This window comes from Leopardus geoffroyi, chromosome B2, assembly GCF_018350155.1.
Source record: "Leopardus geoffroyi isolate Oge1 chromosome B2, O.geoffroyi_Oge1_pat1.0, whole genome shotgun sequence".
Taxonomy (NCBI): Eukaryota; Metazoa; Chordata; class Mammalia; order Carnivora; family Felidae; genus Leopardus; species Leopardus geoffroyi.
In genome coordinates, this window is record NC_059332.1 from 125,081,680 (window position 1) to 125,098,104 (window position 16,425).

Here is a 16,425-nt window from a genome sequence, read left to right on the forward strand (position 1 = left end):
GCAAAGTTCAATTTCCTGGAGAGTGAGCGAAAAAAAAAAAAAAAAAAAAAAAAAAAAGCCAGGCCTGATATTCATACTCACACATACCTTCCTGAGAGCTTCTCCACAAGCCAGACAGTGAGTGCAGTGCTCTGTTGTTCATAGCTCTTGAGAGAAATGTTAACCATGGCATGGCCTCAGGGGTTTGTCCCGGGAACTGTGCCATTTAATATTCTTATTAATTATTTGGGGGAAGAAGGTGAGCTATAAGGAGAGAAGCTCTTGCTCAAAAGGTACTGAAGATAAATCACTAGGGAGTGAAGGGATGTAGCAGAAATTTTGGTTGGATTTAGGTACATCATGAACGCAACCAAGGTCAAGTACAATTCCAAGGCTGTATGAAAGAGCCCAACTAATGCAGTTCTTTTCACTTTAAGCTTACAGTCGCTAAATATATGACCAGCTAAATGAAAAAGGGGACCCAATAACCTAATTTCTGTACAGTCCAATGCCAAGACTGGAAGATACAAGATACTGTAAGATACATGAGGTAATCTAAGCATTAGAAAAGATTCAAGGAAAAAAAAACTAAGGCTATCATCTAAATGTTTGTATAGTTCTGTTCAGAACACCAAGTCTATTTTGAATCTATAGATAGCTATTCCTTCTTTCTCTAAGCAGAAATTATCTGCTTTCTGGGGTGCCTGGGTGGCTCAGTCGGTTAAACATCCAACTTTGGCTCAGGTCACGATCCCGCGGTTCATGAGTTTGAGCCTTGCACCAGGCTCTGCGCTGGTGATGTGGAGCCCGCTTGAGATTCTCTCTCTCTCTCTCTCTCTCTCTCTCTCTCTCTCTGCTCCTTCCCCACTTGCGTGCACGTGCACTGTCTCTCTCTCTCTCTCTCAAAACAAACAAACAAAAAAGAACGAAAGAAACTATCTGCTTTCTCTAATTCCTATACAGCAATTTTTGGCACATCTCTTGAGAATTTTTCACAATCCTGACTTGTACTATAGAAGTAAAAATTCCTTGAGAGCCAAGACCCCGCCTTTATAGCCTGCATTTCTGCCAGAACAAAAGATTTCCAACAAGTGGATGTTAAAGCCAATATAATGCAGTGGTTAAGAATATGGGCTCTGAAGCTTAGGACTGTTCAAGTTTACATCCTGGTCTCATCATTAACTAACTTTGAGGGCAGCCGGGTGGCTCAGTTGGTTAATCGTCTGACTTTGGCTCAGGTCATGATCTCGTGGCTCCTGATTTCGAGCATGGCTTCAGATCCTGTCTCCCTCTCTCTTTGCCTTTCCCTTGCCCCAGCTCTTGCTCTCAAAAATAAATAAATTAAAAAATAAATAAAACCAAACAAAAAGCTAACTTTGAGATCTCAGGCAAGTTTCTAATCTGTGTATCTCCACCTCATCACCCGTAAAATTTTCATTAAAATAGTAAAAAGATTATTGTGAGGATTAAATGAGATAATACGTGTAATGGGCTTAGAACTGAAGCTGGCATATAGACAAGTGTTTAATAAATATGAGTTGGGGTCCTCATGCTGGGATTCCCTTGCATCAATAACAGATTTCTTCCAAATTTAAGTCTTTCACAATTAGATAAGATACAGGACATCCAGTTAAATTTCAGATAAACAACAAGTACTTTTTTTTTTTTTTTTTTAGGTTCATATATTTATTTCTTTACTTTAGGAATCTCTACATTCAACGTGCTGCTCAAACTCAGGACCCTGAGATCAGAGTTGCATGGCTCCGATCAAGCCAGCCAGGCACCCCAGCAACAAGTACTTTTTAAATAAAACTACGCCCCAAATATTGCCTGGTAGGAGAAAACTGGTGGCAGAGTAAGAACATTAGTTTGCTGTTTTAAGAAAAAAGTCTCTGAATCTTTTTTTTTAAAAAAAATTTTTTTTTTCAACGTTTATTTATTTTTGGGACAAAGAGAGACAGAGCATGAACGGGGGAGGGGCAGAGAGAGAGGGAGACACAGAATCGGAAACAGGCTCCAGGCTCTGAGCCATCAGCCCAGAGCCCGACGCGGGGCTCGAACTCCCGGACCGCGAGATCGTGACCTGGCTGAAGTCGGACGCTTAACCGACTGCGCCACCCAGGCGCCCCAAAGTCTCTGAATCTTAAAAGACACTCCTTCGTTTAAAGAACTTCTTCCCTTCTTCATCACTTTTTTTTTTTTTTTTTTTTTTTTTTGAGAGAGACAGAGAGAGCGAGACAGCATGTGAGCAGGGGAGGGCCAGACAGAGAGGAGGGAGAGAATCCCAAGCCGGCTCCACACTGTCTGTCAGCGGGGAGCCCGATGTGGGACTCGAACTCACAAACATGATCTGAGCTGAAACCGAGAGCTGGACACTTAACCGACTGAGCCACCCAGGGACCCCTCTTCTTTATCACTTTTGAGAAGCCCGCCCTGCCACACATTCAGATTCCTTCACATCCACGGTAAGGTGAAGTGAAAATGAAAATTTTAAACTAGATACAGGAGTACACGCTTCCTGTATTTCTCACCGGCCACCGCATTGTCTGCCCGTCTGTTGACAGAACCTATGCTTAATAGGAGACCAGCTGGGTGCCGCCCACATTCTGATAAAACAAACCACTGTGAGCGCTTTCAAAGTCTATATGTAGGTCTCCTTTTCCCCCAACTCGAACGAAGCAGAAACAGACCACTAGAAAGTATTAGCTGTAACAAATTTGCTTTGAATACTTCCGATGGTTCAAGAAAGGCGATGGCAAAGCTTCCCATGTAAGCAGGGTTCATTTGGATTCAACTGGTACCCACGGCTTGAACACGCGAGAGAGTTTCTAAGCAGGGGTGGGGTCTTTGAGGACAGATCTGCGTGTCTGTAAACCGGCAGGTTCCCACAGAAACCAGGACATCGCGGGCTTGTATTAGGTTGTAAGTATTCATGATACCTTGAAAGAAACAGCGGACTGTATGTTCTCTATAAATAGGTCTTCTTTTACAAATAGCAATCAAATTTGTGCTTTCATTTCTAGCGGTCGGTGATCCAAGAACCGCAAGCTGGCAGGATGCGATCTTACCCCTCAATACTGATTTGAGGTTGAGCTTGGCCTGGCGGTGCAGGTCCTCCACACAGGGCGGTCTCGTGGCGGGAAGGAATACGTTCTCCTGCTGGTGCCATGGGGCCGTGTAGTGGACTGTCCATCTACTCTCCTCGTCTAGGTTGGAAACAGCTGCAGAAAGAAAGGCAGAATAAATTACGGTGTCAAAATAAGCTGCAGTGGCTTCAAATATTTTATGTCAAGATGGGTTTCTGGTGCCTAACACACCCACGGGGTAAGGGCCGACGAGGGGGAAGGGGAGCAAATTCTGAATAAGAGTTAACCTTAGGCTCCAGGGGTCCTGCACACACAGTGTTTTGCCCCTAAAGGGAAAGCTGAAACTGTCCATCACCCCCCACAACGTTTTGGTAGAATTGCTTCCTCAGTTGATGGCTTTCCAGCATTTTAGGCACTTCCTCTGCTCCAAAGTTAGAAAACAATTAAGAAAACTGATACAGGGGCGCCAGGGTGGCTCAGCAGGTTAAGTGTCCGACCCGATTTCGGCTCGGGTCATGATCTCACAGTTCCTGAGATCGAGGCCCACGTCGGGCTCTGTGCGGACAGTGTGGAGCCTGCTTAGGATTCTCTCAGCCCCTCCTCTGCTTGCGTGTACATGCACACTCGCTCTCTCTCAAAATAAATTTAAAAAAAAAAGAAAAGAAAATTGATAGAGACCTCCAATTCCTACTTAACTCCACCATAATGAGTATATATTATCTAATCATACAATGCCATTGCATCAGTAAATGTTAGATTGCCAAGACAAATACAAATTTCCTACTAAGAGTTTGAGACCAAATCTGTCCCCTCTAAAGCATTACTTTAAGACATCACTGTAATAAACACAATTAAAAAAAAATTAAGCATATTCAGTATGTCAAAATACATTTAAATAGCATATCTAATAGAAGTAGAAATCAATTTGTGTGACAAAATTTTCTCTACATTTCCTGCTTTCATAGAATACTTTTCTTTCCATAGAATACTTTTATATTAAAAAATTTAATTCCAATGCAATTAACTTTTCCCAAAATAATCCAATTCAGTTGAATCTTCCTAACACAAAAAGAGGATGTCAGAGGAGGAAATGATAGGTAATCATGAGAGTACCCTAAATCTCTACAATAATTTTCCTTGATTCCTCCAAGGGCTTGGGATCTCGGTGCCTATTTCATTTTTTCCTGAGAACACAGACTAAGTGTCTTAGTGTTCAAGATAAAATGAACAAGCATGCATGAACTACTGAACTCTTCTATTTGGACACATTTCAAATTAAGTCAAAGTACCTAACAGCACCGTATTAGAGCTACTATAAAGATCATATGAAATAATACATGTAAAGCATGATTGTAGCAGGAGCAGTGAAGTTACTTTAATGAGGCCCTTGACTTTATAGCTATGGCTGAAGGGGAACCTGGCCTTTCTAGTGCCCCTAGGCACCTGAGTCACAGGGTAGCTCTCCCCACAGCCCATCTTTTCTATAGCTGTTAAATGCTACAAGTCTCGTCTCCAAATAATTCATTTCTCAAATCACCCCACCTTCTCCATAAATTGCTAAATGGGAAAATAAACATTGAGAACTAGACATCAAGCTAAAAACAGAAACGTCTGTGTGCTTTCTGCTGTTTTAATGGTTGACAGGAACAGCATGTAAATTAGGCACCTGGTATTTCACGTAACCTCTGGTTGAACAATGTTTTGCATAGTGCTTGTAACTATCAATCTGAATACATAAAATCCACAAAGCCGTGACTTAGTCCTTATGTATGTGCCTGGGAATCTTGAGCAGCGCGCAACTCACCATATGTCCTCCAAAGGGTAGCCATGGTTAACTGCAATGTTTTGTGCCGATGGGCATTTATTTGAGACTGAATTACCGTGCCTCATGGTTGGAAAATATTGAAAAGTGAAACTTCCCATTTACCAATTACAAATCAAATCCAAGTAATGGTTCTTGTGTCTGTGCAATCATACCATCAGCCCCACTGTGCAGCTACCAACTGGCTCCTATGAAAGGACAGTTGTCTCTTCTCTGGAGCATCTCACTCTTGCCAGGGCAGATTTTAATCGATCCGTCCAAAGATACCCTTCCACCAAGGGAGCTACAGAGAATGAGCCGAGAGTGCTGTTTTTTGTTGCTTTTTCCAGTATCTCTCTTACCAGTTCTCTAACCCATCCACATTTAGCTAGTTTAAATTACTGGTCGAAAAACTACATTAAACTAATCCCACACCTATGTAAAATTAAAACCATGTGTTTGTAAAATTTATACTCTGCAAAGAAGGAAGAAGCACCTGAATTAAGGAAATTTAAAACACCGGTAAGTACACAATGCAACCATGCCACAAAAGCTGTACTCTATACAGTGACTGAACAGTCTAGACAGAGTTTGTCCTCGAGCTCTAAAATACATAACAGACAGTTCCTAAAACTCCAGGGAGTTTTAGAGGATCATCCCCATCAAAAATACGTGATAGATCACACACGGCCTCCCTGCACAGTAAGCCAAAGAACCAAAAAACCATATATCAAGGTGGACGTAGGGTAAACACAAGGTTTTTTCCCCCTTTTTCAAAGGGCTTCTTTTGAGAAGCACAAAAGAAGCAAATTCACCTAAAACCCCAACCATAAATAAGTAAGACATGCTAAAATCACATAATTCTGCCCTAGAGTTATAAAATCTGAGGTATTTGAACAACCTGGTGAAGAATAGAGTTTAATTTGTGCTAATTATATTGTTTCATATTTTAATTTCATCACGCAAAAAGACGTAGTACACAAAACACACACACACACACACACACACACACACACACACACCACGGGCGGTGGGGGAGAAATTACTTACTTTTTTTCTTAAAAAGTTTAATTAAAGACTTGATTTTTGCATTAATGAAGACCACCATTTCCAGATGCCTGCATAGAGCTTAGAAATTTAAATCACATTAGAAGCTCAACCCATCAAGCAGGTGGCGAGCTGTATCCTTCCGCTCCAGATTCTAACTTTCTTCTTCCAGCCTCAAATCCTTAGACATCTGCCGGGGGGCTGATGTAATGTTGAGGTTGAGTTTATTGTCAGGCAGTTTCAAGCCATTAACAGTCCTTGAACCTGAAAAGCTCCCAGTGAAACCTAATCTTTAAGGCTGAGAGCCGCAGTGACAAAGTGTACAGAAAGAAAGAGAAAGCCAATCACAATTCTTATTTGCATGATAGCCACATCAGTCTTTCTGCCTCGGTGCTCACTTAATTCACTTTCTCTCCAACAGATCAGAAGTTTCTCCTCTCTGGAGTCCACAAAAACAGTGCAGATTTTCCTCTACGCAAGTCAAGGCGAAGCAAATGTGTGCCCCATTTTCACTAGGCTACTAGGAACATCCAGATCTTTTTTACTGGAGCCCACAAGAGTCTTACAGCAAGTATGTTTTGATTCTTGGACTCTCCAGTTCATTCAGGCATTTGAACTGATTTGGTGGGGGTGTGGGGGGGAAGAACCAAACTATTGTTTCACCGACCACGCCCCCAGGCTCTGCCTCCCATACCAAAGGAACCTTTACAAGCAGTAAAACTTTACGACAGAATCTCCTCAGAGCTGTAAATGATGACTTCGTTGCATTTTCATGGAAATTAGTACCTCCTGGCTTCTTACCAAGTTGGTTTTTGTTTGTTTGGTTTTGATTTTTTTTTCCCAGTGACTGAGAATCAGCATTGTAATTGTACTGTAATGATTTAAATCTGACTCTACACTCTCCCCCCCCCCCCCGCCCAGAATAGTAATTCCAAACAAACATTATTTACGTTTCTCTTTAACTTGAATAATACACATTACTGGATTTGGTTCTTCTGTCCATTTGCAATTAACCTCCCAGAACTGGGGAAACAACTAGAAAGGGAAGAATCAGAAATAATAATACACAAGCCGGCACTAGAAAAATATCTTCTGGGGTAAAGGGACTGGAACAAAAAGGAAAACCCAGGTCGGGAAATACTATGAAAACGGACCAAGGGAAAGAATGATCCTTATACCTCTGCCGACTTTCAATTCATGGCAGAACGGTTCTGGAGACATGTTAGACAACCTCTCGTTTCATAGCTTAGGGCCAGACTTATAAATGAATGGAAAAATGTAATAATCCACTAATGCAAAACATTTAGTTTATAACAAAAGCTCTTAGTCAAAGAAGAAAATTTATATAAGGGGCTCCCTCTAGGGAAAGCTTTGGAATGATTCCTCCCCAAATGTTCCCTGCCACCCCCCACACCCTTAATCTTAGATTTTGGACAACAGCAAAAACAAAGCCAACAAAAAAGTAAAACACACATATTATCATCTCACCATACATATTATCACAGATTTCCAATTTGTGTTCTCTCATCCTACACACAGCCTTACTTACAAGTAATTACACGGCCAGATGGCAAACAAGAAGTGACTCAAATGAGAAACGACTCCGAAGTTAAATTATATAGCTGCCTTAAATTAGCGAGCAAAATTCCCCTTAGGAAAACAAATTTATAAGCAAGAGTTATCTGGCTCTGCGTCTCAGCCTCACTGCATTAGAGACAGGTAGTAGCACCGGATGGGCTCAGGACAAGAGCTGTCCTCTTCACAACCCACAAGTTTCCGAGGTTAAATGTCACGCCACGTACTTGCCGTTGACAACAGCATGCAGGTATACAGCCACGGCTTCCAAACACTCATTAAAAAGGTATATTGAGCACAATACTAAGTGTCACGCATTTGGGGGTACAACCATGAGGTCTTATATTCTTTTAAGCATGGAGCTGATATTATTTGACGATAGACTACAATCACATGACACGTGAGAAGGCAGTAAGTGCAATGGGCAAAAAAAGAAGTTGAACAGGATAAAAACAATTTTAGGGCAGGGGAAATGGCCAGGTTGCAGCATCAAATAAAAGTCAGAGCAGACCTCACTGACAAGGTGAGATTTGAGTAAAAACCTTAAGGAGGAGATGCCAACAAAACAAACATCTACAGTGAATCCCATTGCTGCTCGTGTAAGGAGGGACTATGTTTGCTGGGCAGGGGTGAGACCTTACCAGGACACCAGGACTAGTCGGAGAAGGGACTAGAGTCACTCTAAGCAAATGAACTGTCGTAGGAGTCCAAACGGAGTAATTTCCTTTCTCACTCAATATTAAGCCTCCTAGTAAGCGGCCAGAAGTGTGTTAAGACAATGCTGCTATTTGGTATTCGGTTACATGCTCGTCAGTGGTAAGGCCAGGGGTAGAAATCAGGCTTCTGTCCCAGCATCCGGGGTACTTTGTCCTCTGTGCATTATTCCATGCTGTCTCCCCCAAGTCCAGATTTTCAGCTGTTGGCCAAATAAAGTATGCTACTTACCATAGTACACATTAGCTTGTATTTTGAAAGAGTTTATTAATTATAAAGATTTCCCTGACAGTGGTAGCATCTCTTACTTTTTTTTTTTTTTTTAATTTTTTTTTTTCAACGTTTATTTATTTTTGGGACAGAGAGAGACAGAGCATGAACCGGGGAGGGGCAGAGAGAGAGGGAGACACAGAATCGGAAACAGGCTCCAGGCTCTGAGCCATCAGCCCAGAGCCCGACGCGGGGCTCGAACTCCCGGACCGCGAGATCGTGACCTGGCTGAAGTCGGACGCTTAACCGACTGCGCCACCCAGGCGCCCCTCTTACTTTCTACCCTGCATATCAGCATGAGAAGAAGGAAGTGGCTTAGAATCTGCATTGCCTCAGTGTCACAGTTTATTGAAGAGCCAGGTTTTTATGGAAGGGTCTAGTATTCTTTTTAATTTTTAGTTGCACCATTTATATATTCAACAGAGAATATATAAATCCATGGTACGTCTTCTTCCAACTTTAGCCCTATAATAGCAGCAATTGTTCAAAAAAAAAAAGGGGGCGCCTGGGTGGCGCAGTCGGTTAAGCGTCCGACTTCAGCCAGGTCACGATCTCGCAGTCCGTGAGTTCGAGCCCCGCGTCAGGCTCTGGGCTGATGGCTCAGAGCCTGGAGCCTGTTTCCGATTCTGTGTCTCCCTCTCTCTCTGCCCCTCCCCCGTTCATGCTCTGTCTCTCTCTGTCCCAAAAATAAATAAATAAAAAAAAAAAAACGTTGAAAAAAAGAAAGTTCTAGTATTCCAGACATGGAAAGTTGACGGCATGTCATAGGGAGGAGTGAAGAGCCCAACACTGGAACCATCCCATCCAGGATACTAGCCACTTACTTACTAGAGGAGGGACCTCTCCATACCTTGGTTTTCTCATCTGTAAAATGGAGGCAATAATAGTATCGATGTTATAAGGTTACCGTAAGGATTTAGGGAGTAATTATTGATATGTCCTTAGAACAGTACCTAGTATATGGTAAGCATGTATATTTGTTAGACGGATGAATGAAATCTTAAGAGATAGCTAAGCAGCCCTAAGCTTAATAAAGGGTCAGTCATGCTTTCATAGAAGAGAATCAACCTCACAGACCTCGCAGTCTTTCTGCTTGTCTCAGAGTTCAACTGCCAGCTCCATGAATGATGGCTCTAAACCCACAACTTCCAGTTTCTATGCACTTACTATCTTCTCTACTGCCTAAAATTCTCTCTATCCGTTTACAAAAAATTCTCAGTGGTCACCAGTGCACCTCTAACTAGAACCAATGGTCTCCTCACTCCTCTTCGAATCATCTTTAATTACATACCACCAACGACCCAGTTCTTGAGCTTTTCATCAACACTTGCTCCTTTCCTACATCTGACTGTTCCTTCTCTGGATTCTAACAACCTTTTAACAAGCTTCCAAGAGGCTGTCCTTAAACCTTTGTCCTGTGCTACTTACTTATTACGCCTTGAAACCTTAATGATTTTACCGGAGAACGGCAGGCAGGAATCAGCAAATTATAGCCCTTCGGGCAATTCTAGCTGGCCCCTTTTTAAATTGTTGAACAAAAATGAAAAGAACAATATTTCATGATGCAAAAATTATATGAGATTCAAATTCTAGTGTCCAATAATAAAGGTGTAATGGAACACCACTATACCCATTAGTTTCTCTATTGACTATGGCTGCTCTCAGGCTGTGTGCACCAAAGACTGCAGGGCCTGCAAAGTTGAAGATATTTACTCCCTGGACCTTTAGGGAAGAAGACTACTGATCCACGGATTAAGCTATTGCCTTTAAACACTCAGCCATCTTCCTCTCAAACTATAGTCTTTCATTTGTCTGTCCTCCAGATCCATATTGCTAACCTCTACCTAAATTTCACATTATCTCATGCAGGATGTCTAATTTAAGTCAGTCTGCTTTCCTCCCAAACCCTTAGCTGCTTATCAAGAACTTTCTCATTTCTATTAGGGCTACAGTCAATTTTTCAGTGAACCAGACGGTAGATTTCATCTTCAGTGAGAAACGAGAAAATTGTTATCTAGAAGCTAATGCAATGTAGGAGCTAAGATGAGAATCTGGGTGTCCTGATTTCTCTTTAATTAGCACATACTAAGTTGAGAAAAAAATATCTTTAGTACATTCGAGTTAATATATCTTACATAAAAGTCCTTATTAGGACACATAAATAATAAAAATATTTGAGAATCATTGTTCTCTAAAAATACTACCATATATTACAAAAAAAAAAAAATGCTCTCCATCACTTGAAAAATCCTGGTGGCTTCTCCTGGTCTAGGGCATTCTATTACCACTTCTACTGTATAAATATTTGCATCCTTATAAAGTCCCAACATTTCTGCTTAGTCTTTCTCTGAAATGAAATCTCATTTCTGACCAAACATTTAACATTTTTCTTCTAGGAATCACCTGATTATTTCTATAGTTATCTAACTACTTCTCGGGAGTAGGTACACAACACATTAGCAAAGAGATAAAGAAATATTTCACAAAGTAACACATATTCTAAAAAACTCAACTGTAACTATGCATCTGCATTCCACCATTCAGCAATTTTACATCGAGAACTTGTTAACTGCCTTGCCTTCGACATCTGACATCCAGGTTAAAAGTAAATCCAACTTGGTCCCTGACCTTAGGAAGGTCAGAGTCTAATGGGGGTGACACACCCAAACAGATAAGAATAATAAAGTAATGAACAAGCACAGGGAAAGAGATAAGACCATGATATTAATGGGAAAGATGGCAAAGGGCATCCACACCATTTGGAGAACAGAGAGGAAGAGAGGACTCTTAGGAAAAGCAGTCATGGGCACACAGAGGTTCTGAGGTTCCTGATAAGCTTATGGGGAGGGGGGTGATGTGGAGAAAGACGGCAAAGGAGGTAGAGAGAGGCAGGGCCAGACCCTGAAGGGCTTTGCTTCCCACAAGGAGGTGGGTTTTCACAGGGGGCCAGGGAGTCACTGATGGAGTTGACAAGGGAAAGTTGAAGGGCCAGTGTCGCATTTCAAACAGATCACTTGTACAAGATGAGCAGTGGGTGTGAATGGACTCCACTGGGGGCAGAGAGAGAAGCTGGGAGCTGGTATAGCAACCCATGCCAGAGGTGAGGAGGTCTGAATCCATTTTTGCTCAGGGCGATTTTTCAACAACTCCCTTGGTCTTACCAGCCTGTATTTAAGTCTGTAACATGTATGTTTCAGGAACATATGCTTAAGGTATAAAAATTTTAAATTAAGCCTTAGCTGTTTTTATTTTATTTTATTTTATTTTATTTGAGAGAGAGAGAGAGAGGGAGAGGGAGAACTTGGGGGTGGGGGGAACAGAGGGAAAGAGAATCTTAAGCAGGCTCTAACCTCGGCGTGGAGCCTGACTTGGGGCTCGATCTCACAGCCCTGGGATCCTGACCTATGCCAAAAACAAGAGTTGGACACTCAACCAACGGAGTCACCCAGGAGTCCCAAATCCTACATGTTTAATAAAGGACTCTGTTTCCACATAGGTCTTCATCTTTAGTATAACCTTAAAATACACCCTTATTGTTTTTTTTTTTTTTTAATTTTTTTTTTTCAACGTTTATTTATTTTTGGGACAGAGAGAGACAGAGCATGAACGGGGGAGGGGCAGAGAGAGAGGGAGACACAGAATCGGAAACAGGCTCCAGGCTCTGAGCCATCAGCCCAGAGCCCGACGCGGGGCTCGAACTCACGGACCGCGAGATCGTGACCTGGCTGAAGTCGGACGCTTAACCGACTGCGCCACCCAGGCGCCCCCCTTATTGTTTTTATTAAGGATGAAAGATTATATGTTTAGCCCCAAAACCCTCTTAAGAGCAGAGCTGTCTATGGCTCCCAGTACTCACAGATAAGGCTTCTATCTCTTGTAGTCCTTCCCCATGTCCCCTATCTCCATTTCTGCAAATCTTCAGGCCATCCTCTGTGCATTCAATGCAGTTGGGGCATTACAAGTTTTTATGTTGAATCCAAAAAACTTTCACATACTTTGTTAAACAGTATTTACTAAATAAGAACACTTTCAAATACTGTCCACAAGAATTATATGCAGAAATGAGGTATGATTATGCCATATAATATACACATTTTGAATTAAACAAAATCTGAAGGCTTGATCAATTGGAAATGGGATGTATAATCAATAAAGATTACTGTGGTTTTTAAGCTGGAAGGGAGGGAAGGGGAAAAAATCTGATACAATGGAGTACCGATCAGGGCCATGTACTAAAAGTCAATTTTCAGCTCTTCTCAAAGGAAATTTACCTCTTCAAAATGTAAAATTTCTCAGCCCAAACTTATCTATAAACAGGACTCGTACTGTTAATTTGTTTTAGGCTATTAAAAAGCCAAGCTTGACATCTAAAAAGAAAGACTATATGTGACTAAGTTAACTTAGGTGTCCTCATTATCTTTACATATGGTTAGAATACATGAAATACAATTTTTAAATCCACAGACACACCCATTCATTCTTGTGCTTTTCAGACCTGGAGCACTGGAAAACATCATAGCAGAAAGTACCCAATACAAGGTCCTTGGGCCTATAAAACAAAATACATACACTTAATAGTAAGAGATTTTAGAGATATTTAAAAATTACCTAGCAGCATAAGCCATTTCAACATTCATAATAATGTTTTAGTAATAAACTTATAGAGAGCTTAGTCCTATCCTAGAGTCTTCTCACAACTCTAACTTTTGGAGGTAAAGATTAGGTCTCATGTTTTTATAAACACTTTCATTCACATTGAGGGCAATGGTATATACAGTCTACAATTCTTATCTATCAAAATAACAATCATTATTGAAGCTGCAAAGCAAATAACACAGGCAGATGAACACAGTTAATAAACATATAAATAAGAGAGTAACTTTAAAACACAGGGCTATTACTCTGAAAAACGGTATGGAGGTTTCTCAAAAAATTAAAAATAGAACTACCCTACCACCTAGCATTTGCACCAGGAGGTATTTATCCAAAAATACAGGAGTGCTTTTTTCAAAGGGGCACACGCACCCCAATGTTTATAGCAGCACTGTTGACAATAGCCAAAGTATGGAAAGAGCCCAAATGTCCATCACCAGATGAATGGATAAAGAAGATGTGGTACGTATAGATACGATGAAATATTACTCGGTGATCAAAAAGAATGAAATCTTGCCGTTTGCAACAGTGTGGATAGAACTAGAGTATATTAGTTAAGTGAATTAAGTCAGAGGAAGACAAATATCATACGATTTCACTCATACGTGGAATTTAAGAAACCAAACAGATGAACATAAGGGAAGGGAAACAAAAATAACACAGAAACAGGAAGGGGGACAAATTATAAAAGACTCTTAAATACAGAGAACAAAATGAGGGTTGCTGAAGGGCTTGGGGTGGGGGGATGGGCTAAATGGGCAAGGGCATTAAGGAGGACACTTGTCGGGATGAGCACTGAGGGTTATATATAAGTGATGAATCACTAAATTCTATTCCTGAAATCATTATTACATTATATGTTAACTAACTTGGATGTAAATTTAAAAATAAACAAATAAGTAAATAATAAATAAATAAAATTGTAAAAAAAAAAAAAAAAAAAAAAAAAACACAGGGCTATCAGATAAAATACAAGATGTCCAGAGAGAAAATTGAATTTCAAGGAGATCAAATTTCACAAGTAAAGGATTTTTTTAAAAATCTACAGTAAAATTCATTTGTTAACACAATTGTAATTTAAGATACATATATAGATATAGATATAGATATAGATATACTGCCGTAAGGATTTAACACAACAGATGAAAAAAATATACTTTATATTATTCAAGACAAATTGAATTGACTATAGGTTTTTGCTGTTAGGCATTTAACTGACTAGAAATAACCCAAAAGGTGAGTTGGTTACATGTGACTAAAGAATCTCTCTCTTATTTTTCACAGCAGGTATTCTCACAAATTTCTACTATTCCTCTCTCAATAGTCTAAGACCTTAAGCATTCAAAACTTCTTCTTTGATTCACTGGTCAATTTTTTATTCCATTACTGAAAAGCTGCCATGTAAGAGAAATATTAGAGCCACTGCACAGGAAAAGGACCAGCCTGCCACCTTCCTAGTCCAGCAGACATAAAAGGGAGAAGCAATAACATGTGTCCCCTGGTGTGATGAAATACCAAGGATAAACATCACCTATGGTAAAATCAAGTTAAACATTTTTGAGAAGTTAAATATTTCCTGTGTAAAGGGAATACAAGAGCTAAAAATGAACAGTCAAACTAAAAGTGGAACATTTTGCAGGTCTGGCCTCTCCAGTTATACAATTAAATAATAATGATAGGAATGTGCCAGATTAAAAGAGATTTAAGGAACACCACAGTCAGATGCGTATCCTGGAGAGAATACAAGTTTTAGAGAAACCAGCTATAAAGAAAGGCGTTACACAGCAAGTAGAGAAATTTCAATTATGTACTGGGTGGGATCTCAATCTTATGCTTTCTACAGTTATCTAATGATAACACACACACACACACACACACACACAGTAATGTTGTAGAGGGGTGCCTAGGTGGCTCAATCAGTTAAGCGTCTGACCCTTGATTTCAGCTCCGGTCATGATCTCACAGTTCGTGAGTTTGAGCCCGCACTGGGCTCTGCACTGATGGTATGGAGCCTGCTTGGGATTCTCTCTCTCCTTCTTTCTCTCTGCCCATCCCCTGCTCGGGCTCTCTCTCTCTCTCTCTCTCTCTCTCTCTCTCAAAATAAGTAAACATTAAAAAATGTTTTTAATTTAAAAACGGTAACGTTATGGAGGCACATCCCAGAAAGAAAACGTGTCTGATAACAGATGTTCATGAAGAATTATATTAATTGTCCCTTAAATTATGATATTTCATAAAAGTATGTTAAAAATCCCCAACATTCTAGAACTTCACTAGTGCAATGATCTTTTCTTTCTTCTGCTTCTGAATTAATCTTTAATGATGAATCATATGGCATATGGAAAGCAAGACCCGTGGAAATCTCCCCATCAGTATCTGGTGGGGGGAGCTGGTGGGTGTAGAAAGGGAAACCTTAAGAGATGATAATGTATCAGTTATTTAGAAGGAACCTGATCTGGCATCCACTTTGCCAGTTAACTCTGATGCTAGGAAACACCCTTTACTCTGCATATGTTGAAGCTAAAGGCTTCTGCTGTGGATCCTAGTTAATAATTTAATCTAAAACCATTGCTACCATCTGCTCGGTCAATTTCAAAACGTCTGCTACCATTGTGACTAGTTTAGTCAAGCCACAACATTCACGTGGCAAGTGCTGAACAAATGAAAGGCGAGGCAGACAGAAAACATGCTATGACAAAAAGAAACCCCAATCAAAAGTCTAAAACACAAAGGGAGCTCTGCTGACACAGCATGCCAAGTTCAACCCTGCCCGCAGAGATGGAAGGATGCAATGTCTCTCTAATGCGGGGCAGGGGACAATCTGGAGACTGTCCCGAGATAATGGGCACGAGGCGGGGCTGACAGTGGAGAGCTCTGTGAAGGGAATGGGAATGGGTCCTGAGGTTGGAAGAAATGGTGAGCAGGGTTATGGCAAGGGCAAGTTGAAAAGGAGAGATTTCCTATTTTCCTAGACAGAGCTGAAGACAGTCTCAAAAGGCATCCAATCCACTGTTTTTTATTACACAAAATAAGTGACCCGCAGTACGTGCATCACAGAGCTATCCAGCACCCCCGTGAATCCTCCTTTGTGCTCTCCACTCGTTAGGACACCAGGCTCTCGCTGCCCTCACTGGGAGTAGGCTGGGGGGGCAGGGCTCCAACTGTCCACACTCATCTCTGCCCCCATGCCTTCGCACCTGTCATTCTTCCACCTGGGATGCTCGATCCCTGACTGATCCACTTGGCATGCCCTGGTTGTTTTTCCTTAAGACACATTCCTTGACAGAGCTTTAGTAACTC

General features: G+C 41.0%; 1 protein-coding gene across 12 annotated transcripts in view; it reads right to left on the reverse strand.

Moving 5' to 3' along the window:
* NHSL1 (NHS like 1) overlaps window positions 1-16,425 on the reverse strand; it is a 246,822-nt gene that overhangs the window by 62,695 nt on the left and 167,702 nt on the right. For 10 of the 12 annotated variants that reach the window (XM_045499794.1, XM_045499793.1, XM_045499791.1 and 7 more), the window contains exon 2: window positions 3,048-3,200. In XM_045499794.1, the coding sequence (XP_045355750.1) occupies window positions 3,048-3,200 (153 nt within the window). Of the gene's footprint in view, window positions 1-3,047; window positions 3,201-5,916; window positions 6,502-16,425 lie in introns of those variants that run through there. The other 2 variants (XM_045499796.1, XM_045499798.1) reach the window with 2 other exon arrangements.